Source organism: Phascolarctos cinereus, unplaced genomic scaffold, assembly GCF_003287225.1.
Source record: "Phascolarctos cinereus isolate Bilbo 61053 unplaced genomic scaffold, phaCin_HiC Scaffold_4;HRSCAF=312, whole genome shotgun sequence".
Classification (NCBI taxonomy): domain Eukaryota; kingdom Metazoa; phylum Chordata; class Mammalia; order Diprotodontia; family Phascolarctidae; genus Phascolarctos; species Phascolarctos cinereus.
The window spans coordinates 676,665,209-676,690,292 of NW_027555847.1; the positions used below are offsets into that span (position 1 = coordinate 676,665,209).

General features: G+C 48.7%; 1 protein-coding gene across 2 annotated transcripts in view; it reads left to right on the forward strand.

The window, feature by feature from the left end:
• Positions 1 to 15,111, forward strand: part of ATP8B3 (ATPase phospholipid transporting 8B3) — a 58,865-nt gene extending 43,754 nt beyond the window's left edge. Inside the window, exons 19-27 of one of the 2 annotated variants that reach the window (XM_021009061.2) lie at positions 1,435 to 1,510; positions 2,496 to 2,613; positions 3,489 to 3,768; positions 4,661 to 4,884; positions 7,970 to 8,053; positions 8,433 to 8,672; positions 11,612 to 11,750; positions 12,477 to 12,604; positions 13,334 to 15,111. In XM_021009061.2, coding sequence (XP_020864720.1) covers positions 1,435 to 1,510; positions 2,496 to 2,613; positions 3,489 to 3,768; positions 4,661 to 4,884; positions 7,970 to 8,053; positions 8,433 to 8,672; positions 11,612 to 11,750; positions 12,477 to 12,604; positions 13,334 to 13,594 — 1,550 coding nt within the window. In that variant the 3' untranslated portion in view covers positions 13,595 to 15,111. Of the gene's footprint in view, positions 1 to 1,434; positions 1,511 to 2,495; positions 2,614 to 3,488; positions 3,769 to 4,660; positions 4,885 to 7,969; positions 8,054 to 8,432; positions 8,673 to 11,611; positions 11,751 to 12,476; positions 12,609 to 13,333 lie in introns of both variants that reach the window. The other variant, XM_021009062.2, reaches the window with a different exon arrangement.
• The last annotated feature ends 9,973 nt before the right edge of the window (positions 15,112 to 25,084 follow it).

Below are 25,084 nucleotides of genomic sequence, written 5' to 3' on the forward strand. Positions count from 1 at the left end.
TTCTGTTGGCAGAGAGGTGGGGGAATGCTTCAGCAGAATGGTGTATACATTGTCAGATGAAGTCACTGTATGGAGTGATTGTGGTTAACTGGTGATCAGGTGAACTGCTGCAGAGCTGGGCACACTCCAGGGGGAGTGACCCATGCAGTGGCCCCATGATAAAGGACACGCTATGTCCAAAAGGATTAACAGCTGTGCCAGGAAAAGCTAGACTCTGTGGGAGGTGCCACAGTCCATCAGATCACCCCTGTTAACTTTGTAGGGAGAGGAGATTGGGATACTTTTTTCCAGAAATGATTGTGATATAAAATGAGAGGGCTGGGTAGGGGCGTGCCAGAGCTAACTCACATTGGCTTTGGGAGAGCCAACTGTTAAAATTTCACCTTGAGTGTTTTCACTTTGTAAATGGATACACTAAATCAGGATTTATTTTATTGTTTTGTTGGTTGTCTATACTTTAAAAAAAGTAATGGAGAAAATGTTAATGTTAATTAAACTCAGAAGTGGGTCCTATGCCTCCCTACCAGAAACCAGTTGTTAAATATTTACCAGCATACCTCTGGGGCTGGGCTAGAATATCTTTAAGGTCTCTTCCAGCTCTAAATCTGAACAACCTTTGAGAAAGGCTTATTGTCCCCATTTTACAGATGAGGAAACTGAGGTTCAGAGTATAGTGGAAAGCATGCTACATTTGGAATCAAAGGACCTGAAACAACTCTGTCAGTTAGTACCATAGTACCTGAGTGACCCCAGGCAAATTCTTTCCCCTCTCTGGGCCTCTGTTTTCTCATCTGTAAAATGAAAGGGTTAGATTAGATGGTCTATAAGGCTCTTTCTAGCTCTAAATCTCTAATTCCAAGTGCATTTTCTGTGTCACACAGCTTGTAATTGGAAAGATGATCCTGAAAATTAAGAATGAAATAATTATGAATGTTATTATTAGCAATAATTAATTAGGGACATAATGTAAAACAGTTATATGGTTGTTTATTAGTAGATAAATAAGGTTATTGCTAATAACAACAATAGTGATAACCTACAGAGAGCACCTAGAAAAAGTTATTTATTATGCACATTAAAGCCACATATTTATATAGTACTTTACATTTTACATGTATTCCCTCATTGGAACCTCACCACACCCCCTGCCCAGTAGGTGCTATTATTATCTCCACTTTCCAGATGCTCAGTCACACAATCTAGTAAGTGGCTCAGGTGGGAGGTGAACACAGGTAATCCCAAAGCCAGGACTGTATGTGGTGTGCCTCAATGCCTCATTTGATGCCAAATCCAGTTCTTACAATGCCCACCCTCCCAAGCTGGCAGCCACCACTGCTTCAATAAGGGATGGTCCAACAAGTTGGAAGGACCCCCAGATAGGAGGTGTTTTGACGTGGAGACTGCCTGGTACAAGGGGAGCCCTCTGTTTTGCAGAGACTGCTGTGAACATCGGGTTTGCCTGCCGACTGTTATCTGATGATATGGAGATTCTGGAGGAGAAGGAAATCTAGTAAGCAGTGGGGGCAGGGAGGATGTCGTGGGGAGAGTAGTGGGAGGGAGCAGTTATCTTGGGAAACAGAATTGTGGGCCAAGGTGTCTACAGAGATGAGCAAATCCTTCCTCCTGGCTGTAGGAGAATCTTACACCTGCCAAATGCATTCACACCTCAGATCCAAATGCCACTTCTGGGAGCTGGGCAGGGCAGGTGCTATTAGATTTCAAGGGCCCTTTCTACTCTATTTTTATAATCCTATAATCCAATTTTAAATCCTGATTCTACAAAAGAGGAAGACTAAGGAGTCTTAAGACTGAGGAGGTTAAATAATTTGTCCTAAGTCATACAGTGAGAAGCATTTAGAACCCGTCTCCTGATTTCCAGACCCCAGGCTGCTTCCTAGACTCCATGACTTCTCAACGTATGGACTTTAAACAGAGATCATAGAATGTCAGAGCTGAGAGGGACCCTAGAACCTAGAGATTGTTAGAACTGGAAGGGGCCTTAGAACGTAGAATGTCCAAGCTGGAAGGGATCTTAGAACAGAGTGTCAGAGCTGATAGGGCTTAGAACACAGAATGCCATAGCTAGAAGGGATCTTAGAAGAGAGAATGTCAGAGCTGGAAGAAGGGAATTAGAACACAGGATGTTAGAAGGAGGAAGGGCCCTTAGAACATAGAATGTCAGAGCTGGGAGGGCCCTTAGAACACTAGATGTCAGGGCTGGGAGGACCCTTAGAACATAGAATATCAGAGCTGGAGGGCTACCTTAGAGATAATTTTTTAGTCCGATCTCTCTATTTTATAGCAGAGGAAATGTGACTTGTCCAAGGCCACACATCGAACTATGGGCTCCCTCAGAACTTCGAGGCTATGGCATTTTTGGTTGGGAAGGGGCTGTAGTTATGTCTGGGCCTCTGACGCTGGCTGTAGCCTGTCCTATCTGGGATGATTCAGACCCATTTGACCAGTGAGGAGGGGGGTGCTATCTGTCTCTGCAGTGGGGTGCTCGAGGCATATTGGGAGAGCAACAACAACGTGAGGGGTGTCCGAGACTCTGGTCCAAAGCTTCAGCAGCAACAGAGCAAAATGGCCCTGGTGGTTACTGGAGACTTCCTGGTAAGTGTCAATCCCCACTCACCACCATCGAAGACTCCGAGGAGAGGGAGGGCAGGATGGAGTACGGAAGATGGATGGACCCTCCACTGCCCGTCCTAGGGCCTGGCCACCCCTGATGATCTCCAGGTACGGAGGTTTTGTCTCCCAGACCACTTTGGAGAAGGTCCCTCAAGCTGCAGCAGAGAAACTTGATGCAGAGGGCACTTAGCAAAGAACAGGATGGCAGTATGAGACATTGGAATGGGCCCCTTGGTTCAAAGTTTGCCTTTGATGCTTTACTACCTGCATACCTTTGGGTGAATCATTTTACCCCCCAAGCTTACCTCAGTTTCCTTATCTGTAAAATGAGGGGTGTGGGCTAGATATCCTTTGGGGTTCTAGACCATAGATCTATGATCCCATGTTTATTTCTATGGTGATGTGTAAATTTTGGTATATATAACTGTTCATTTGTGAGTGCATTGGGTTGATGGGTGTGGGGAAGTGCAGACTATAAAGTTTGTGAGGGCAGGGACTGTCTCATCAATACTATATCCTCTTTTATTAAGGGGATTTATTTATTCAATTATTTATAGTAAATAAATAAATATAAGTATTATTTATTAACAAATCCTTTTATTAAGGGGATTTGTTCTGTGAAGTTTGGATTCAGTCAAAGGGCCACACTTGAGGACCTAGAGGACCATATGTGGCCTTGAGGCCGAAGGTTCCCCACCCCTGTTACAACTTCCCTCCTCTCCCATCAGCAGACGTTACCATCTCCATCTTACAGAGGACATTGGAGCTCAAAGAGGCTAAATCTTGAACAAAGCTAGTTAGTGAGTCAATGACAGAGCTGGAGTGAGCACTGTCTCCTTTCTCCTGGCTCCCTACAGGACAAGCTGCTGCCCCGGGCAGGGGAGGCACAGTCCTGGACAAAGAAGCATAGTTTGCTGACCCGCATGGGGTGGCACTACAGAAGTCAGCAGATTCAGGAGGACCTGGCAAGCTGGCGGGAGCGAGCCTTTGTGGATCTGGCCTCCAAGTGTCAGGCTGTCATCTGCTGCCGTGTGACCCCCAAGCAGAAGGCCCTTATCGTCCAGCTGGTCAAGAAGTACCAGCAAGTGACCACACTGGCCATTGGGGATGGTGCCAATGACGTTAACATGATCAAGAGTGAGCAGCCATATGGGACAGGGTATCTTTGGAATGGTAGGGGAAGGAGTCAAGGGCAGCCACTGGGCCACTTGGGAGGAGGGGTCCATATGGAATTCTGGGACCTGGGGACCACTGCCAGCTGTGTCCTGCCTATGTTGAGGGGCAGATTCTAGGTATGGCCCTAGATGGGGAGATTTCAGCTGTGGCCCTGCAGGACAGGTGTCAGTACTGGACTATGGTGGGGAGGAGTTAGTGTTGAAATTGGAAGAGGGAAGGGATCCAGTGGTCGAGGGTTCCAGCTATGGCTCATGGTGCAGGGGATTCCAGGTGTTGCCTAGGGGCAACCAGATGCCCTCATGGATGATGACCTGAGTTCAAATCCCTCCTTAGATATTTACTACCTGTGTGACTCTGGGAAAGTCACTAAACCTCTCTCTGCCTCACTTTCTTCATCTGATTGATCTGTGAAATGGGGATAATAATAGCATCTCCCTCCTAGAGTTGTTGTAAAGATAAATCAGGTGAGATAATATATGCAAACCTTCAAGGATGATATAGTTGCTAGTAATGATGCTGATGCTAATGCTGCTACTGCTGCTGCTGCTGCTAATGATAGGGTAGGAGCTCCAGGTATTGCTCATAGTGGCAGGACTACTGTCTAAGAGAGGCCAGATAACTTGTCCAAAGCTAGCTAGTGAATTGATGGCAGAACTGGAGTGAGGACTGCCCCCTCTCAACTCGTTCCCTACTTAGAGTCAGAGGCACAAATTTAGGGTTAGAGTCCAAGGTGGAGGCACTGGGGGAAGGGGGAGGAAGACTGGGGTTTCTGGCTATGATCCTGGGGGAATGGGATGTGAAGATGCTTGAGCCCCCCCACCCCCAGCCTGATGCTGTTTCTGTGTCTGGACAGCTGCGGACATCGGGGTGGGGATAAGTGGACAGGAGGGCATGCAGGCAGTCCAGTGCAGTGACTACGCCTTGGCGCAGTTCGCCTACTTGCAGCGGCTGCTTCTGGTGCATGGGCGCTGGTCTTACCTCCGTATCTCCAAGTTTCTTCGTTACTTTTTCTACAAGACCTTTGCCAGCATGATGGTCCAGATCTGGTTCGCTTTCTACAGTGGCTTCACAGCTCAGGTGCATGGTGGGATAGGGGTGGGGGAAGGACCCCTGTGGGATTTTCTTCACCTTTCCTCTCCTGCTATCAGAACCTCTCCCAGCTACTCCTCCTTCCCATGACCTAGGGATTTTAGCTACCGCCTAAAAGGGACTGCAGAAGCTATACAATACAATGCCCTCATTTTATAGATGAAGAAATTGAGGCCCATTTTAGAGAGGCCGAGAAAGTCCCCGAGAGGGAAACCCTCGGGCTTAAGGCAGCAGATAGCAGATCTGCGATTCTAGCAGGACCCTCTGGCTCTGAATCTGTTCCCTTCTCTAGGACCCCCCTCTCTCTCCTGCATCCTTGCATCTAGGTCCTTTCAGACAATACAGCCACCCATGGGGTGGAGGTTGGGAACAGCTGTTTCACCATGGCCTGGACAGAGCAGGGCCTGTGACCTAGCTCCTTAGGACATGGCCAAGTCCTGGGAAATGGAATGGGGACCACTTTCTGGGGGCTCCAGTCTGGACAGTCAAAGCCCTTTTAGGTCTCTTATCCCAACAGTGTCTCTCCTTCCCCTTCTCCCCTCCTCTTATTGCTTTCATTTCATTTTCTCTTTCCATCCTGTCTCTCCCTCTCCCCTCTCTCTGCTGTTGGTTATTACTCTATAATTTTTAATGACAAGACAGATTCCCCACCCCCACCCCCTTTGCCTTTTGTGAATGAACTAAATAGTCCTTCAGATATGCAGTTCAACCTCCCCCTGCCCCCAGGCATCTCTTCTAGCTAAGTCCTTTAACTGCTCTTGGTATTAGGTCAAGGAGTCTTCCAGAATCTTTTTTAACTTGCCAAGTATACTTCTGTTGGGGGTGTGACCAAGTCAGCTTAGTCAAGTTAAAAAGAGTTGGAAGGGACAGTTAGGATCATTTTAGTTCACTCTTTCATTTCACATATGAGGAGACAGAGAGTCCCAGAAAATAAAAGTGACCTGCCCCAAGGTCACCCAGTTAGCAAAGCAGGAGGGCCAGGATTTGAACCTGCTACTTTGGGATAGCTTTCATTGTTAGGAAGTGTTTCTCTTATGCCAAGCCCCACTTACATTGCCCTTTGGAGATAAACTACAAATTTTTGTTGTTGTCCAGTTGTATTTGAGTCTTCATGACCCCATTTGAGGTTTTCTTGGCAAAGATACTGTAGTGGTTTGTTATTTCCTTCTCCAGCTCATTTTATAGATGAGGAAACTGAGGTAAACTGGGTGAAGTGACTTGCCTGGGGTCACATAGCTAGTAAGTGTCTGAAGCTGGATTTGAAGTCACTACTTATCTTCCTGATTCCGAGCCCAGTGGTCTATTCATTTCACCACCTAGCTGCCCCAAAACTATAAATAGTCCTTTAAATACTTGAAAACAGCTCCGTATATCCTCCCCCTGCTCTCCAGGCAAATCTTCTAGCTAAACACACCCATTTCTTTTTTTTTAAATTTTATTTCAAGAATTTATTATTTATTTTTGATGTTCTTTTTTTGTTTGTTTTGAATTCCAAATTTTCTCCCTCTCTCTAATCCCTTTCTTACCCACTGAGAAGGCAAGCAATATGATATTACTCCTATATCTTTTAACTGATTCTTACAGGGCTTGATCTTCAATGCCTTTTACCATTTTGACTTCCTTCTGGACCTATTCCAGTTTATCAATGTCCTTCTTAAAATGTAGCACCCAGGACTAAACACAATAAATACTCTAGGTGTGATGTGACCAGGGCAGAGTACGGGAGGACTTGTCACCTCTTTCATTCTGGACTCCATGCATCTCAGTGTATCCTAGGGCCACAAAGCTTATTTGGTGCCATCGATTCATTCAGCTGGCATTCCAGTAACATCCCTAGACCTTCCTTCAGATGATCTCTCTGGCAGCCATGCCTCCCTTATCCTATATTTGTGACATTGCCCTTTTGGATCCCAAGAATGGGACTACGTTTATTAGATCCCAGCTCATTGTTCTGGCCTGTTGACATTTGTCTGGATTCAAGCTCTGGCACTGAGCATGAGAGCAATCCCTCCCAATTTTGTGTCACCTGCAAATTTGATAAGCATGCTATCTTTGCCTTTATCCAAGTCATTGATAAAAATGTTGAATAGGAGAGGACCAAGGACAGGGTCTTATGGCGGCTGTGTGCTCGAAGAGACAGCCTTCCTCCAGCTTGTCATCGACACATTGAGTATCATTTTGGAGGTCTAAAGCCTAAATATAGTATCACCTAGCCCATCTTATCCACAAGGAGATCATGAAAAATCCCCCCTGATTCTTTCCTGAAATCCAAGGATTCAGAGGCTTCTTCTGATTTACCAATCTTACAGAACAGCAAAGGAGATTTTTTTTCCTGCCCAATCTGCTCTTGATAAACCCATGCTGGCTGCTTCCTTTTCTAAGTGTCCCCTTTAATAATACATTCTAGAATTTTCCCAAGAACTTTTCCATCTTCTTCTACCTTGGTGAAATGCATACTTCAAGCTGACATGTATAGAACAACCTTTGAAGTCATGAAAGTGTAAGGTCCAATCAGGAACAGTTTTCTCTGTGGTTCATCTTGGCTTGTCCTTAGATAGCCATCTATCAGGACGTTCCTTTTCTAATCTCTTCAGTTAGCAAAGCAAACCTTCATGACATACATAGCTCTGGGTTTCTAGGTCAGCTTGGAGCCAACACTTGGAGTTCTTTAGCATAAAGGAGGTTTTCCAACTTTAACATATAAGAATAAAAGCTGGGGCAGCTAGGTGGCACAGTGGATAGAGCACTGGTCCTGAAGTCAGGAGGACCTGAGTTCAAATCCGGCCTCAGACCAAACACTTGACACTTAGTAGCTGTGTGACCCTGGACAAGTCACTTAACCCCAATTGCCTAAAAAAAAAGAGAGAGAGAATAAAACCTAGTTGCTGCTGGCTTTATTTTCATGAACATCAACTCCCAGCAGAACCAACAATGTGCAACATGTCTAAATGTAGATTGAAACTAATTTAATGACATCCTCCCTTTCCTTCCCCTTCTTCCCTCCTCCATCTTCTTTTCTCTTTGATTTCCCTGCCTGTCCCTTGCTGTTCTAACTTCCTCTCTCCCTCTGCAGCCACTATATGAAGGTTGGTTCCTGGCTTTCTACAATATCTTCTATACAGCCTATCCTGTGCTCTCCATGGGCCTTCTAGAGCAGGTAAACCCTCCCCATTCTTGACTCTCTCCTCTCTACCTTTAGGGTCTCAGGGGATCCCTGGAAAAGGGGTGGGTGTTAGCAAGAGGATTCCACATGGGTTTTCTGCTTGAGGTGCAAAAGGAGTCCCAGACAAATCAGCACAAATCCAGAGCAATGTAAAGCAACAGGGAGGAAGGTACCAAATTGTTCCTCGCTAGAGTTGCTGCTGTTGTCTTAACCTTTCATGGGGAGTGATTTCTAGGGGTCAGCCCTTTGTGAGTTGCCTCCAAATCAACCCTTTGGTCTTCCCCTCCATTGTTTATGGGTGGTAGTACTGGAGGGGGGCTCTGTCTTCCTCCAGTGTTGAGATTGAGTGCCTCTTCTGCCTTTCACAACCAAGGATATGAGTGCCAAGAAATGCTTGGAGTTCCCTGAGTTTTATAGTGTGGGGCAGAAGAACCAACTCTTCAACTATCGGGTCTTCTTTGTGGCCCTGGCCCATGGCACTGCTGTATCCCTGGTGAATTTCTACGTGGCTTTGTGGGCCTTTGATGACACGGCGGGACCTGGAGGCATCTGTGATTATCAGTCTTTTGCTGTCACTGTTGCCACATCTGCCATGCTCACGGTCATTGCTGAGGTGAGCCTCCTCTCCCTGCTCTATTGGGGTGGTATCCCAGAGTAGCTTACCAGATCTCCATTTTGCCTCCAGACTTGTCCTAAATTCCACCCCTCAATCCTGGTCCCACTCATCCCACAGACTTTGAGAATTGGAAGGACTTCAGTGGTCATGTGGTCTAACCCCCACTATGACATACTTAACAAGTGGTCATCCGGCCTCGACCCTTCCTCCAAGTGGCCTTCACTCAAATCTCAGCCAGGGAAGGACGGAATTGATGCTTCTCCCTCCCTCATCATGTACGTTCCCCAGAGGTAGATTGTGGTTTCCTCTCCTCTCCAGCTTACACATCCAGGCATTCATTCACTCAGTCAGTCAGTCAGTCACTCATTCATTCATTTGACAAACAGTTACTGAGCATGGATGGTGTTTACAGGCACTGTGCTAAGTGTTAGGGATGTAAAGGGATAGTTTAGATTCTACTTTCAAGTAGCTTACACTTGAAAAGGAGAGAAAGACACATACACAAATAACTCTGATGTAAGGGAAAGGGAGGTCATTTCAGAGGATCGATCCAGGTTAGGGGTGGGGAACCTTTGGCCTCGAGGCCACATGTGGCCCTCTAGGTCCTCAAGTTCAGCCCTTCGACTGAATCTAAACTTCGCAGAACAAATCCCTTTCATAAAAGGATTTGTTGTGTAAAACTTGGACTCAGTTGAAAGGCTGCATCCAAGGACCTAGAGGGCCACATGTGGCCTCGAGGCCAAAGGTTCCCCACCCCTGATCCAGGCAAATTGCTGTGATAAATCTGAAGATGGAAAGATCGTTTTTATCAATGACTTGGGTAAAGGTATAGATGGCACTTTTTATCAAATTTGTGTCTGCCTTAAATGCTGGGAGGAGAAGCTAACACAATAGGTGATAAAGTCAGGGTCCAGTAAGAGCTTGACAGGCTAGTATATTTTTTTTCAGATCTAATATGATTAAATTCAGGAGAGATAAATGTAAAGGTTTTGGGCTCAAAGAATCGACTTCACCCATAAAGCTGCGGACAGGAGAAGAGACAGAGGGAGTACACAAAAACTATTGTCAAGTATTTGAAGGATGGATCATGTGGAAGAGCAATTAGACTGGGTTGGCTTGACCCCAGATGGTGGGATTGGAAGCAGTAGGTGTTAAGTTACAAAGAGGTAGATTGAGGCAGAACTTCCTGACAATCAGAGTTATCTAGAATTTGGATACTGCATATCTCTAAGCAAAAGAAGATCCCTCATCAGGTTTTGTAGTACTGGAGAGGGGTGTGTGTGTGTGTGTGTGTGTGATGTAGGTTGGGCTAGGTGGTCTCTGAAATCCATGTGAGCCCAGATTCTCTGATTTTCATCTGGGCATGGGTGGGGAACCTGCAGCCTCGAGGACACATGTCTCCTCGAGGCAGAGGGCTCCCCACGGCTGATCTGAGGAATTCAAAGTCATGGTATCTGGGGAGGTTTTATGAAGGAGGTGGCATCTGAGTTGGACCTGGAAGGAAAGAAAGGTATTCATCAGAAGGAAATGGGGGAGAGAATTGGAGAGTCCATTTTGGTTGTGGGGGAAGGTGAAAGCAAAGGCAGGGAAACAGGAGAGGGCAGGAGGACAGTGGAGGATTGGGAGCTCCATCTTGATTAGTGCGAACAATAAACCCCCTGCAGCGGTTGAATTATTTGAATTTGCACCACATATTTCCATTGGGATGGAACCAAGGCACATATTTTGTGTAATTATAACTTCGAATAGTGGAAATTTTAAGGCATGCAACCACTTCAGAGGATTCATTGTTTGTACTATTACAGCTGGGCAGGAACCAAGATTATGTGAAAGGGGAGTAGTTTGTTATAATACCTGAAAGGGAGCAGAGCGAGGGCCTCAAAGGCCAGGAACAGGAGTGTTTATTTGCCTGTTAGGCAATGGGGATTGCGAAAAAAGGCTTTTCAATAGAAAATTGATCTCATCAGAGTGGTGCGTTAAGGAGATGACCCATTTAACCTGTGAAGGATGGATTGGAGAAAGGACATCATGGAAGCAGAGGGACCAGTCAGGGAGCTGGTACAACAGTGTAGGTGGGATGTGGAAAGCCTGGACTAGGCTGGCTAGAGAGGAGGTTGGGGGAGGGGAACGGGCGTATGAGACATTACAAAAGCAGCCTCCACAGGGCTGAACAACTGAAGGGATCTCATAAGATTTAGGTTTTGAAAGAAACTGTGGGCAATCATCCCTCAGAACATAGAAAATGAAATGTCAGAACTAGATGGGAGTTTAGAACATGGAAACTCTGAGCTGGAAGGGAACCTTAGAATGTATAATGTCTGAGCTGGGAGGGGCCTCAGAACCTAGAATGTTAGAGCTGGGAAGAACCTTAGTATGAAATGTCAGAGCCAGGAGTGGCCTCAGAATGTGGAATGTTAGAGCTGAGAAGAACCTTAAAACCTAGAATGTCAGAGGCAGGAGGGACCTTAAAGTTCCTCTAGCCTAGCCTCTAGCCCACAGCAAGCATCTTCTCTGCAGCATCACCAACAAGTTCTACTTTGTTGAACTGGAAGCCATGTTCATTCAGGTCCTACTCACTTTCATGTAACAGGGAGTTTCCTCTGTATTGAGACAACCCTTTCCGTGTTAGAGAGCTCTGATTGGTAACAAATTGTTCCTGTTAAATTGCTAAGTGTTCCCCACCCTTCTTCCATTTCCCCATGGCTCTGGGTCCTGATCCCTCTGCAGGTTGATAACGCTTCTCCCCCTGACTCCTTCCCAGGCTGGAGGCCCCCATTCCTGCTGAGATGTAGAGGGCTAAAAAATTTTTTTTTCATCCTTCACGAAGACTCTTTGTCAGTCTCTGCCAGATTGCCATACAAGCTACATCCATAACAGATTATCTCCCCATGGCTATTCCAAGACCCCAAAGGATTAATGTCTCCTTCTCTGGTCAGATTGCCATGGACATCAAGTTCTGGACCATCCTGTCCATCCTGGCTGTTTCCTCCAGTGTGGTCCTCTACAGCTTCCTGTCTTTCCTTACCCAGAACTTCTTTATCTTCCGACTGGCCCCCACCATATTCCAATTTCCACGTAAGAGCTGTTCCAGGTCTCGAGCGGGGCAGGGGGGTGGCACTCAGACTTTCCTAGACCCTGCCATAAAGAATTCAGAAGCAGTTCCTAGGGCACCTGTTGCTCAGAGCTTCAGTACCAGCATCAAGAAGAGAGGAGTCTCTTCCCTCTTCTTTCTTTTCTTCTCCCTCTCCCCTTCTTTCCTCTCCTTTCTTTTTGTCTTTTCTTCTGTTTCTCCTTCCTTCCTTCCTTCCTTCCTTCCTTCCTTCCTTCCTTCCTTCCTCTCTTTCTTTCTGGCTGTCTTTCTTCCTCCCTCATTCTTCTCTATGTCTGTCTCCCTTTCCTTCTCCCTCCTTCATCTCCTCTCTCCTTTTCTTTCTTCTTTTCTCTCCCTTCCTCTCTTCTTTTTCCTTCCTCTTTCATTTTTCCTCCTCTCCCTCTCTTTCTTCTCCTACTATCTTTCTCTGTCTCCCTCTTTTTCTATTTCTTCTTTTCCCCTCTCCTTCCCCTCACTCTTTCCTCACTCTTCCTTTTTGCCTCTTCTCCCTTCCCTTTCTTCCTGGTGGCCTCTTCCTCCTGGGACAGTATATGAGGGAAAGAAGAGATGGGAGCCTACCTTGGACCTCAGAGTGATTTCTCCCTCCCTTTAAGAGAAACTTCCCCAGTGCCAAGGGCCAGAATGTGCCTCCTGGAACTCAGACCTGGGTCTTTGCCACTGGCCTAGGCTCATGCTTTTCCGTCCCCTAGATGCCAACCAAAATGCCCTGACAGAACCGTACGTCCTGCTGGTGGTGCTGCTGGCTGTGGTCGTGAACACCATGCCCTCTATGGCCATCCGTCTGCTGTGCCACATCACTGCTGAGCCAAAGCCTGGGGTAGGTCAGTCACCTTAAGCATGGTAGGCCCTGCCCCAAGGGAGTTCTGCTGCGTCTTCAGGCCTTTCTGGGAGAGAAGGGCTTTCTGTTTTCCAAGGCAAGGAGAGTCTTTTCTCTCCATTTCTTGGGGGATGGGAGGGGAACTGAGGACCCAGGAGTAAAGAGACCCTCTGCCCTCCTTCCCAGGACTTGCAACTTTTCAAAGCACTTTCGCAGACATTATCAAGTTGAATCTTCCAAATCATGCCACTTAATCCTGGCTGGGATGTTTATTAGTTGTTCGACCTTGGCTCTCTTAATTAAGCCACTTAATTCTTTGGCCCATGAGCTCAGTAAGACAGGGATTGTTTTTGCAGGCAGATAAACTGAGGTAGAGAAAGCAATATACTGGGTCATATAAAGAGTTGGTGTCAGAGACAGGACCAGAACTTGGGCCTCTTCTTCCTCAGTCGGGGCTTTAGACTACTCTACTGACCTTACTTACCTTCACCCCTCATCATTCCTGGGAAACTGGTAGGACTCAGGTGGGGGATGACTTCAAAGTCTTCCCAAAAATGAGAGTGGTGGCCTCTGGCCCCAAGGAATGGATGCTCTGGTCTCTCATTCATAGTAGGTGCCCTTGTCTCTCTTCCCAAGAGTTCCTTGGCCTCTGCTCCCCTTGTATCCCCTGGCCCCTTCTTCCTGTGTGCTTCCCAGACTCTGATAGCTTCTCACTCTCCTCTGGCATAGAAATCTCCTTATCGAGACACAAAAGTGGAAGCCAGCACCGTAGAACTCAAAGCCCACTTCCAGAGGGGCTCGACCCGCCGCCGCTCTAGTTATGCCTTCTCCCACGATGAGGGCTATGCCAACCTCATTGCTGGGGGGGCCAGCCTTCGGAAGAAGCCCCGCCGGGTTATCCAGGGTCCCAGCCCCAACGGGGATCTGCAGCCAGCTGGGGAAGCCCCACTTCGCCCCAGGACAAGTGTATTGGCCAAAGAATCGCCCTGACACCAGCTCTTCTCCCCTCCTGTTTTATATGAGATATTTCCATCTACTGACTCTGGAATCCTTCTAAAAGTCACCCATTTAAAAAAAGCTTTTGGGGGATGTCCCCACCACAAAAATGCTGCCTTATTGCTCTTAATGCAACAGTTACCTCTCTTGGCATGATGGGGAATTGCAAGGAGGTCTTGCCTCAGAATTGTAGAGGTGAAGGGGACCAAGAACTCGGATGCTCAGAGGACAGGCAGAGTCCCACACACTCCCTCTTCTGTACCTTGCCCCTGGACTAGTTCCTGCCTCCAGCGCCACTTTACAGGCTGCTAAGATGACTGGCTTTGGCCAAAGCCCCACTTCCTACCTTCTCTCAGACCCAAGAGTAGGGAGGAATCCTCCTCTTCCGTCCTTCCTCTTCCCTCTGGGTCAAACCCCATCTCCCTTTTGCACCTGGTGGTCTCCTTGGGAGGGCTGGGCTGGGCCCCCTGCTCCATTTACCTTTGTCCTTAGGGGGCCCAGTGTTGGACTAGCATGGACTGTGTCTAGATAGAAGAGAATGGGAGGGCCAGAGAGGGACCAGGAATGCTGCCCAACTTGCCTTTTTAGAGGGTTGGTGGGCTGCTCCAACCTAAGGCAGAGTTAAGTATTGGAAAGGACCTTGAGCATCTCCAGATCCCCTCCTCTCACAATGCAGATGAGGAAACGGACTCAGGAAGAAGAAAGAGCTTTGCTCAGACTCACAGAGTCAGACTCGGAGGCAAAGCTACAAGAATCCAGATCTTCTAGGACCTAATTTGGGATTTTTTGCTGTAGTACTCTTCCCTCATAGTATAGGGAAAGAGCCTTGGATTTGAGATCCAAGGGTCTGGGCTATAGTCCCGACCTGGCCACAAATGACTTGAGTGACCTTGGGTGAGTCACTTCCTTTCTTTGGGTCTCAGTTTCCCTATCTGTAAAATGAGAAGTCTGGACCAAATGGCCCCTAGGGGCCCCTTCCTGCCCCAAGTCTGTGCTGCAGTGACACTCTAACATCTGACCATACCAGGATGACTTCTCTACCCGAGCTCTCCCTCGTCTTCCAATGAGATCATAGGATTTGGAGCTGGAAAGGACCTTGGAGCTTATCTTCAAGTCCACTTCCTTCATTTTTCATATGGAGAAACTGATGCCCAGAAAGGGGCAGTGACTTGCCCATGACCACACAGCTAGTTAGTGTCAGAGCTAGAATTTTAATCCAGGTCCTCAGACACCAAAACCATGCCATATTGTCTGTTCCCTCTCAGGGCCAGAGTCTACTGAAATCGGACGTCAGCCTACCAAAGCCCTATTCCTCGCCCCAACCCAGGTCCCCATGAGGTTCAGCTGATGTTTGGGACCCTCAGGACTTTTCTCATCACCTCCCTCCTTAGTGCCACACACCTACCTCGAAAAGTCCTAGCTGGCCAGTGCTTGGGTATCCCCAAGTTCAGTGACCAGGGATGGAGGGGCATCAAAGTGGAAATTAAAGTACACATGCTGCAAACAGGCAACCAGTGACTGGTTCTTTGGGCCTGAAGTACAAGAAGGGATGGGGAGATTCACCAAGGAAGAATTAAGTCTATCATTACAGACTATACCTCCTGTCACAGGAAGCTACATGAGTGGCCTCTGGGACCTAGGACTAGGGAGCCCACCAACCCTCTGGGGTCCCCTGGGGGTGGGGGTGGGAGAGATCACTAGAAGAGTCAGGTGAACTGAAGGGAAGCCTGTTGAAGGCAGGGCCAACCCCGATGCCGCTCCTCAGAGTCAGACTTCAAACCCAGGACCCCTTGGTGATCCAGCAAGGCCTTGGATAAGAAATGCGGGCTGGTTTACAAAGTCCTGTGAGATGGGAAGCCAGAGCACTACTATCCCCATTATACAAAGGGGGTAACAGGCTTAGACGGTTGGAGTGAATTCCTCTGGCTTACCCAGCCATGAAGTGTTGGTGGCCAGATCTGTACCCCAACTCTGAAGTCCACAGATCTTCCAATTCTATTCCAGGGAAATTTCCAAGCACAGGTCACTCCCAGCCTTCCAGCTAGTCATGTGTGATTCTTGGCTCTGGGAGGGCCCTCCCTTTTCACACTGAGGTCCTTCCAATGCTGATCACCTCCCCCTCTCAGGCTGCTTCCATTTTGGGGCTCCTCTCCACAACTGACTGCATTCAGGGATATGGGATACCTCTTCCTCCCCTTATCCAATGTAGTCAACATCCAGACATCAGAGTGAGTGACTAGAAAATAATTTATTGAAGAAAACAGAAATGACAAAACCCAACAGAGCAGTGAACAGCAAAAATGAACCCACCGAGGACGGTTGTTTGTGTTTTTTTTTTCTTTTTAAAAAAATTTCAGCCTGTCACCCAGGGTTGAGGAAAGAGGGACCTAGTTTTGTTCTCTTGCAACGGGGCCGGCCCTGTGTTTCTCCCCAGCTCCTTCTGCTGGGCCTCCCTTGTCACAGGATGCAGAGCTGGAGCCAGTCCAAGCCCCTTGTTTTACTGATGCCAAAGTGACTTGCCTGAGGGCACCAGGTAGTAGGGGGTAGAGCAGGAATTGAAAACCAAAGTCCTCTGACTGCAAAGGAGAAGCCCCTGCCCCCAGGCTCCTCCAGACCCAGCTGGGATTCCAGTTTCCAGGAATGAGAATCTCCTCAAATTCCCCTGGTGGTGTTGGGGTCTTTAGAGAACTAAGGCTACCTGGGGGTGGCTAGCTCTGACTTCAAATGCCAATGCTTCCCTCAGAAATGGGAATGAAACCAACCTACAGAGTTGGGGGAGGTGGTGGTTCAGAGACAAAGGGTTTCCCTGGGAGAGGGTGAAGGGGTCGGAGGGAGCCCATTCAGCATCCCCAGGGCCTGCCCTATGCTTCCCCCACTCATTCTTTGCAGGGTTCCTATCTTGGCTGCCTTCTGTCCAGCTAGCTAGTCTGGAGGTGGCTCAGGGGAAGGATAAATGTGGAAACTCCTGATCTCTGATGAGGCCCAGAGCAAATAGCCTGACTCCTGACCCCCTGAGCTGTTAAGGAGTCTTGGTGGGTGGGCCCAGTACTGTACTTGAGTTCAGATGACCCAGATTTGAATCCTGGCTTAAACACTAGCTGTGCAGCCTGGGGCAACCTCTCCAGACCTGAATTTCCTCAATTATAAAATAAGCACGTCTCTTTTAAGTGACAGCTATCTATGCTTCCTGACTCACAAGGCTAGGTGAGTTCCCCCCAAAGGAACATAGATTTAGAGCTAGCAGAAGAACCTTATGGATCATCCTCCTGTCCTGTTTTACTGATGGGGAAACTGAGGCCCAGAGAGGAGAGGGGCCTTGACAAAGGTCATCCAGCTCTTAAGTGGCAGAGTTTATCTTTGGGCCAGGGCACTATCTGGCCAGTATACTGAACTGTTTCAATTAGCCCTCACCCTCCCAGGCCAGGGCAGGGAGGGATTTGAACCTGTAGGCCACCTCCTATTCTGATGGGAATGCCCTGGGCACACAGACTCCCATCTCACACCTCCCTGGGACAGGTTCCACTAAGAGTTGCTTCTATCCTCTTCTGGGTCCTGGCCCTACCAAAGGGCCCATTAAGGCCCCTCTTTGACCTCCCTGGGTGTTCCCTGTGGTGGTCTGGAGGTTGGCAACAAGGCCTAAGTCTGTTTTTCCTCTTTCTCTGCCACCAGGCACTTCACATGCCCAAAGCTTCCTGGAACTTGGCACCCTCTACCTAGAAACTGGGTACTTTGCAGCCAACACCCAGTGAATTACACAGCTCAAAGGGTTTTCCTCAATCCCCAAAGCCTCCTGTGGGAACTAAGAACCCTCTCTGGAGAAGGGTATTAAGATTGTCATAACCAATAGGAAAAATCTTTGGTATAGTTGGTTAGACCATAGGCACGTGGAGAACAGGGGACCCAAAGGCAGAGAGGTTGGGGATGGTGAGAGGCAGTCCTGCCTCCAGTCCCAGACAACCGCGTCCCTTCCTATTGGAGAGGGAACTCTTGTCCTAGTTGCTGTGCTGGCCAGCACCTACCCTGCCCAGAGTAGGTGACTATGCAGAGAGCATAAGGTTTGTACTCAGAAAGGCCTACAGCAAGACTTTCCTCTTTCTGGGCCTTGCTTTCCTCCTTTGAAGGGTCCCTTCCATGCCAGCTCTAAATTTATATCCACTTGGTCCCTGCTGAGAAGGTCCCCTTGTTTTTTGTCCTCATCAACCCTGAAATCCTAGGGCTGAATGAAGTTGGTCTCCAGGGCTAGATTAAAGGGAGTGGGCCTCAGATCAGAAGGCTTGGGGAGTAGAGAGCTGGGGTGAGGGCCTTCAGGCTCCTCAGGCCCCAGCATTTCCTAAGAATATCCCATAGATTAGAGAACCCTAGAGAGTTGCATCCAGCTCTGTATCTCCAATCTATGTTGTTAAGCCTGGGAGTGCTAGGAGGGTCCTGCTGCTTAGGAAAGGGGCTGCTTTGTCTCTGACCTGGGATGAGATGGGAAGGGGGGGAGGGGAGCATCTCCAGTTGCCCTTGGAAGGGGCTCAAGGGGAAGCTCTGGCCATCTCAAGGAGGGCAGAAAGCAAGACCAGGGTGAGCTGGGTGGCCTCTAGCATTGGGGAAGGTGGCAGTAGGTCACTCCCATCCAGTGGGATGACCGCCCCTCTGCTCATTGAGGCCCAAATTCCTTGGAATTCCTTACCTGATGGAAACCCACTTAGGTCACAGAGCTGGGAAAGACCTAAGAGGTCATCTGATCTATCAGGCTCCCCCTGAAACCCCGCCCCCCTCCATATACAACCACCTTGGAGAGTGGTCAATCCAACTTGATCAGAGATCTGCCATGATGAAGAACTTGTTTCTACTGAGGTAGCCCCTTCTGACTCGGGGATAAAACCTTCTGCACTCCTGGCCCACAACTCCTGCCTTTAGGATAGCACCCAACTCATTCCTTTTATAGGAAGGAAAATGAAATTCCATGAAGGGGGGAGTGCCTGGCCCAAGGCCACAGTGTGGGATTAGAACCCAGTCCTGATCCCCAGGCTCATACTTTGCACCACACAAAGCTGCCCCTCAGGTGTAGAGCAGCAGAACAGACCTGGGAGGTACTGACTGGAGGAAGGGAAGGAACCCAATGAAGCCAAGATTTTCTTACTGGAAGTCAGACCAAACCAGGGCTGATACTGACTTGCTAAATCTTGTTTTTCTTGATTGAATTACAGAGAACGAAATTGGGATTTGGGCAGGTGGCAAAGTGGGCACTTTCTCCAACTCTGGTGGAGGTTGGGGGCAGAAGACCCTTACTCAATGACTATATTACTTTGGGAAAGTCACTTCACCTTTTCAGGTGACATCTCTTCTTCTATCAAATGCCCTGTAAATTGGAGAAGATCTTGGAAAGGAAAAAAAAAACGCTGTGAAGGGCATGAAGTGCTGAAAGGATGTGAGGGGCTGCCTGAACCTGGGCAAAGCTATCTCAGGCTGGCATGGGGAGCTCCTTAGTCACTTCTTTCAATCCCACTTGGGACTGAACACAGTCCCTAGCCCATGACTCTTGGGAGTTGGAAAGAGAGGGGGTGATGGAAAACCGAATCCTGCAACTGGGTGATGGAGGGAGCTTTAGTTCCTAGAATTCCTTCAGACCCTGGCTCAGGGCTTGGGCCATCATCTACTTGAAGCCAAGGGGGTTAGACATAGTGGCCCCTGTAGGTGCCTTCCAGACTGATGGGACTGGGTAGATAGGAAGGAGACAAGGGAGGACTTTTGAAACCCTCTGGTTAATTCCCACTTCAATTTTATGGATGAAGAAAATGAAGCCCAGATTAGGGGAAATGACTTGCCTAAGGTGACACAGCAAGTCAGTAGTAGAACCAAGTCTGCTGGTGTTCTTTCCCACACCCTAGTGTCTCCTTGAGCAGTGGGGCCAGGCCGTGCCTGAACATTCCCTGATGAATAAGAGGGAATCACTTGCTCCCCAGGAAAGCCCACATGCTAACTTGTCCATCTCTCCACACCCCCATCCCAGGACAGAGCTTTGAAGGAGGGAGTGGACTGGGGTAGAACGCCCAAACATCAGGAACGAAGGGCAGTGATGGGGAGATCTAGCTGGGCTAGATCTGTGGCTACCCTCCTCTCATTCCTGGGTGACAGGACTCCAATTATCTGATTGTCTCTCTCCTTGGAACAAGACACTTGTGAATTGATACTAAAGCGAAAAAACCGCAATCCAACAGGTAAAGTAGTAAATACATACATACAAATGATCCAACTCAGACCTGGTTCTCAAGTCCAAAGTGGAGACTTCCATGGGGGCACAGTGCCATGACTGCAGCTGAGGCAGGGAGGTGGATGAGATGGCTGACCTTTGACCCTGACCTGATCATCTCCACCCCCACTCCCCTCCAGAGACCCTTCCTTCTCCCCAGCTTGCCTTCTGTCCTTCCTGGCCACCTTATCCACTTCCCTGGTTGTTCTGACAACTGCATTTGAAAGAGAGGAAAAAGGAAAAAAAGAAAATGGGAGGAAAACCAGACATCGACTTGCTCGCTATCATGTAACTTGGGAAACATGGTCCATGTTGGATCCAGGCTGAAACACAACTGGAATCTCTGTTGGTTGAACTTGGACTTGGAACCTCCATGGAAGGAACATGTTAAACCTCTGTCGGATGGGACAGGCTTTGGAGCTTGGAACCTCCGTGGAAGGAACATGAACTTGGAGCTTCCGAAGATGGGACGCTGAATGGGAACCTCCATAGAACCAGACCCTCAGCTGACGGAACACTGTCGTTCCCTCGACCCCCACCCCCCGCCCTCCCACCCTCCACCCCCTCAATTTTATTACATTAGTTTCAAGAAAGCGTACATTGGTCATGCATAAATCAAATTTCCATTTTGTCTTTTTTTCTTTTTTTTCTTAAATTACATTTGAACACAGAACACTTAGAATAGTAATAAATACTCTCAAAAGACGTGACTCAGAAAAAAGTAACACATCAGAAAACAAAAAGATACTTTCTCTCTTGCTTTCTCTCTCTCTCTTTTTAAAGGACTTGTTTAAATATGAACTCTGTAAACGCCTTCGGTCCTTTCTCGCTCTTGCTTTCTCTCTTTCTCTCATTCATTCTCTCTCACGCTCACTCTCTTTCTCTCTCTCAGTTTTCAACTAACCAGCTTACGCTCTGTTAACATTCAATATGTCTCCCACCGAACTCTTCAAAGAAATAAGAACATGCCATCTGCAAAATTATAATTTAACAGTATAAAGCTTCAGGTCACATATTCCAAAAACTAGCTAAGTAATTTTTTTATCACATAAACTATACATTAAATATTTTGAGGTATTTCAGAGAAAATTGTCAAAGGCTTGGAGGAGCTGTGCTGGACTTCTTTTTCCCTTGTGTGGAGAATGTCTTTGGTATCTCACAAACCATTTGAGTATTGGGAAGAAGAAGGAAATGGGATTTAGAGAAGCAGGAGAAGGAAGGGGTCTTTTGAAGAAGGGGACATCAGGGAGAAGGATTCTGGATCTGAGTAGGATGACCAAGTCCATAGGGATAACAGCCCCATGGAATTAGGGCATAGAATCAGGCAGGAACAAAGAGGAAAGGGAAGATCTGTATGTCTTATGCTAGTAGGTCTGGCCCAGATAGTAAAAACTGAAGAGTGAAACTGATTAAGACTGGGTAGAAACTGACCAATGTCCTTCAATTTCACTGCCTCTCTTGAGTCAAGCAAGGAGACTTCCTCAAGAGGTCCAAAGCATGGGGGAAAGTAGACCCTCAAATAATTACTGGGCCTGGTCACACTGGCTCAGAAACTCTAGCTAGCAGCAGCTAATTTCTTTTCATCTTGGAAGAATGTTTCCTACCATAGCAAATTTAAGACACGGAATGTCAGAGCTGGGAGAGGGACCATCTAGTCCAAAATCTCCTCATTTTACAGAGTGGAAAAAAAAATGAGATGCAGAAAGGGAAAGTGATTTGCCCAATATTATATCATTTGAAAAACAAGAGGCTGAGGGAAGAACTAGAATTAAGAGAGACTCGTACCTCTTTTTTGGGGAAGGATTAGGTCTTGGCCAAAAAAACTGGAGGAGGCAGGGAGAGAGAAGCAGGGGGGCCTAGATAATTTACCCTCTCAATAATTAAAATTTAGGTTATATGTGTTAAAGGGATCCACATAATACCACTTTACCCTTTTAAAAAAATTTTCCCCAAACACTTCCATGTTGAATGCCTTTTTGATTATTCTATTCTCATATTACAGAAGATATTAATTTCATTGTACAGAATGCAAGGTATTCTCACTGAGTCTCAGAGAAGTTAAGCAAGTTACCCACGTCACACAGCAGAGGGCCTATCCTGCACCTATCCTCACTCAACTAATCTTGGGGGCCCACTAACCTTCAGAGATACCCATTTGCTAAGTGGGATGGGAAACGCAGATTGAGGACAAAGGTGGATCTATGGAGGGAAGAGTGGTTTGGGTTTGGGCGCCTGGCCCTTGGGGATGGAGGGTGGAAGAAGTGAGATCCAGAATCCAGTTTGTAGAGTAGAGAGATGTGAGCTGATTGATTGGCTGGTGGCTAGGGAAGGAGTGAGAAGGGGGAAGATTTCTGTTTTCTGTCCCAACACCCAAAGGTTCATCTCTCAAATCCGCTTGCTTAAAAAGCTGAGGTAACAGTGAGTTGATTAGGATGAAAAAACACAGACATCAAGAATTGGCCACACACACCTTTGGTACAAGAAGGCACTCAATCGAACTCACTACTCATCCTCCTCTCCTCTCTCTCTCTCTCTCTCTCTCTCTCTCTCTCTCTCTCTCTCTCTCTCTCTCTCTCTCTCTCTCTCTGTCTCTCTATCTCTCTGTCTCTCTCTCTCTCTCTCTGTCTCTCTCTCTCTGTCTCTGTCTCTCTCTCTCTCTGTCTCTCTCTGTCTCTCTGTCTCTCTCTCTCTCTGTCTCTCTCTCTCTCTCTCTCACACACACACACACACACACACACACACACACACACACACACTTTCTCTCTTTCTCATTCTCTATCTCTCTGGGGGGAGGTAGGGGCCCTAAGGGCAAAAGCAGGGCCCCAGGAAGGGGGTGCAGATGCATCTGTTACAAAGGCAGAGGGAAATAGGTCTGTCCAGCACAGCTCCTGCGAGGGGAACAAAATCTTTGGTATCAGACGTGATTTCTCCAATCACAGAAGTGAGAACGCAGTGAGGTAGCCTTAACCTTGGGGGATAAGGGGAAGGGAGAAGGGGCACGGGGCAGGAGGATTTCATTAGAAATGTCTTTTGCATTCTCAGGGAGCTTGGGCTGGGGCACCCCCTCCCTGGATCTGGAAAGGGGGGTGGGGGGAACATAGGGTTGGGGGAGTCTCTTTCTGGCCTCAAAGCCCTTGAACCCGTAGAGGTGATGCTGGCCACCACAGCGCAGCTTTGTTGCCCACCACAAGACAAGATCATATTGGGGGGTGTGGAGAAGGAGAGAGAGCAGCTCAAGGTGGGCCAGGTAGCTTTTCCCTCCATTTCAACCTCTTCTCTCCCACCTTTCCCCTCCTAGCCCCCATTCACAATTTTGGCAAAACAAACCTAGTGGATTCTACCATCTTCAGTCAGTTTCCTTGTTTGTAGGGAGGGAGGGAAGGAAGGGGAGAGAAAAATAGCCTTGTTGGGGAAGAGGAGAGAACTTCCACCTCCAGCCAAGTCCCTCTACCTCTCTCCTTGCCCCATCACACTAATTGCATCCACCATTGCCACTTCTTCCCATCCTCCAGCGATGGGGATGGGGATGGGGAAAGAGCCCCAAAGGTTCGTAGGGAGCCCTCTGTGCCATCAGCAGGATCCAGACCCTCAGTGGCATCAGCAGATTTGACTTTTTGTATGTTTCTCTCTCTCTCTCTCTCTGACCTCTGACCCCCCCCCAATCAAGGTGCCTAAATAGGGATGTAAAGTGACTGGGACCTGGAGATGGGGCTGATAGGTGGGGAGTGTTGGGCAGTGGGGAAAGGGGCACCTGGAATATACCCGCTTCATGTTTGAGCTCATAAACACCACCTTCCCTCCCTCCAACCCCAATTCCATCTTCCACTAACCTCTCCAGGCAGAAGTTCCAGCCTGGGTGGAGGCAATTCTGGGAGCCCAGGAGAGAGACCTCCCTTTTCCTAGGAGCTGAGAAGACTTGGGGAAGGTGGGGGAGGGGGAGAGAGCTGGGGAAAGTAGCTCAGCCCAGAGCTCTGGGCCTGGGAGCCCTGGGGGAGGAGAGAGGGTGCCTGGGCCTACTCCCCAGGATACTCAGGAAGGAGGGAATGGGACACTGACCCCCAGGTGGGCCCCTCCCTGCCCAGGCCGGGGTTTAAGGCAGGTAGCTGATCTTGGCACATCGAATTCTGGCCACTGGGGAAAGCAGGTGTTTGCAGGCTCCGATGGACCAGTTCTCTCCTTATTAGGGGTGCTGGGGTGAGGGGCAGGGTTGCCATTTGATCTGAGTTTGGTTTTTCTATTTTCTTGGGTGGGGTTGGGAGTCGTCCTGGCCCTGCCTGGACTAAGCACTGGAATCCAGTTTGGGGTCTCTGGTAACCACCTTGGGTTTAGGGGTCAGATGAGAAAAGGTAGGGCTGCCCCAGGCCCCGGGGTGGTTGGGGGAGAGGGAGGTTGTCCCAGGGAGGCTTTCCCACCTTCCTTGACTTAGGAAGGCGATGGTAGAAGGAGGGAGGGGTATTAATTTTTAAAGTTTTTTTTTTAAATACCCGGTTTGTATTCCTACTATGTGCTTTTTGACCCGCTTTTGGGAGAAGGGGACAGCATGAGACTTGTTTTCCTCAGTGTCCCCTGGACACCCTGACTGGAGGTGGGGAGGGTGGTCGGGGACCCCCAATCCTTCCACGGAGTGAGGGAGGGACGTCTGTTTCCTTTGGTTAGGGAGATTTCTTTGGAAGGAGTCCTAGGGGTGGGGGAGGCGTCGCACCCGGAAGGAAGGACCCCATTTGTGCACGTGGGCTTGGGGTGCATCCCCTTACCCTCCCTCCCGGAGGCGGCGTCGGATCCCGCCACTTCCCCCGCCCCCCGTCCCCAGCCTTTGTTTCCACTGGCTCCGTGGGCCACACGTGGATCTCCAAGCGTGTCTCAAGCCAGTGTGGGAATGGGATGGAGAGGCAGACTGGCTCCGCGGGGCTACGCGGTGGTTGAACCCTGCAGCCCTCGCCCCTCCTGGGCCCATTCCAGTCCCATCCCTTCCGGCCCGTAGCTCACCTGCTTGGGGATCTGGGGATCTCGAGCCGTCGGAAGGCGGCTGGGGCTCCGCTCTGTTCCGCTCCCCTCCTCCCCCGGCAAGCCGTACCCCCAGTGCCCGGGAGCCCGGAAGGGAGATGGGGCCCGGGACCCGGCTCCACAGCCCGGCTGCGGGAACCCACTAGGAGAAGTTCCACGGGCCCAAGCCGCGGAGGGAGAAACCAAGGGTGCCCCAGGGAGTGGGGAGGGGGTGGCGATGTCCAGAGCAAGGCGCTCCCGGC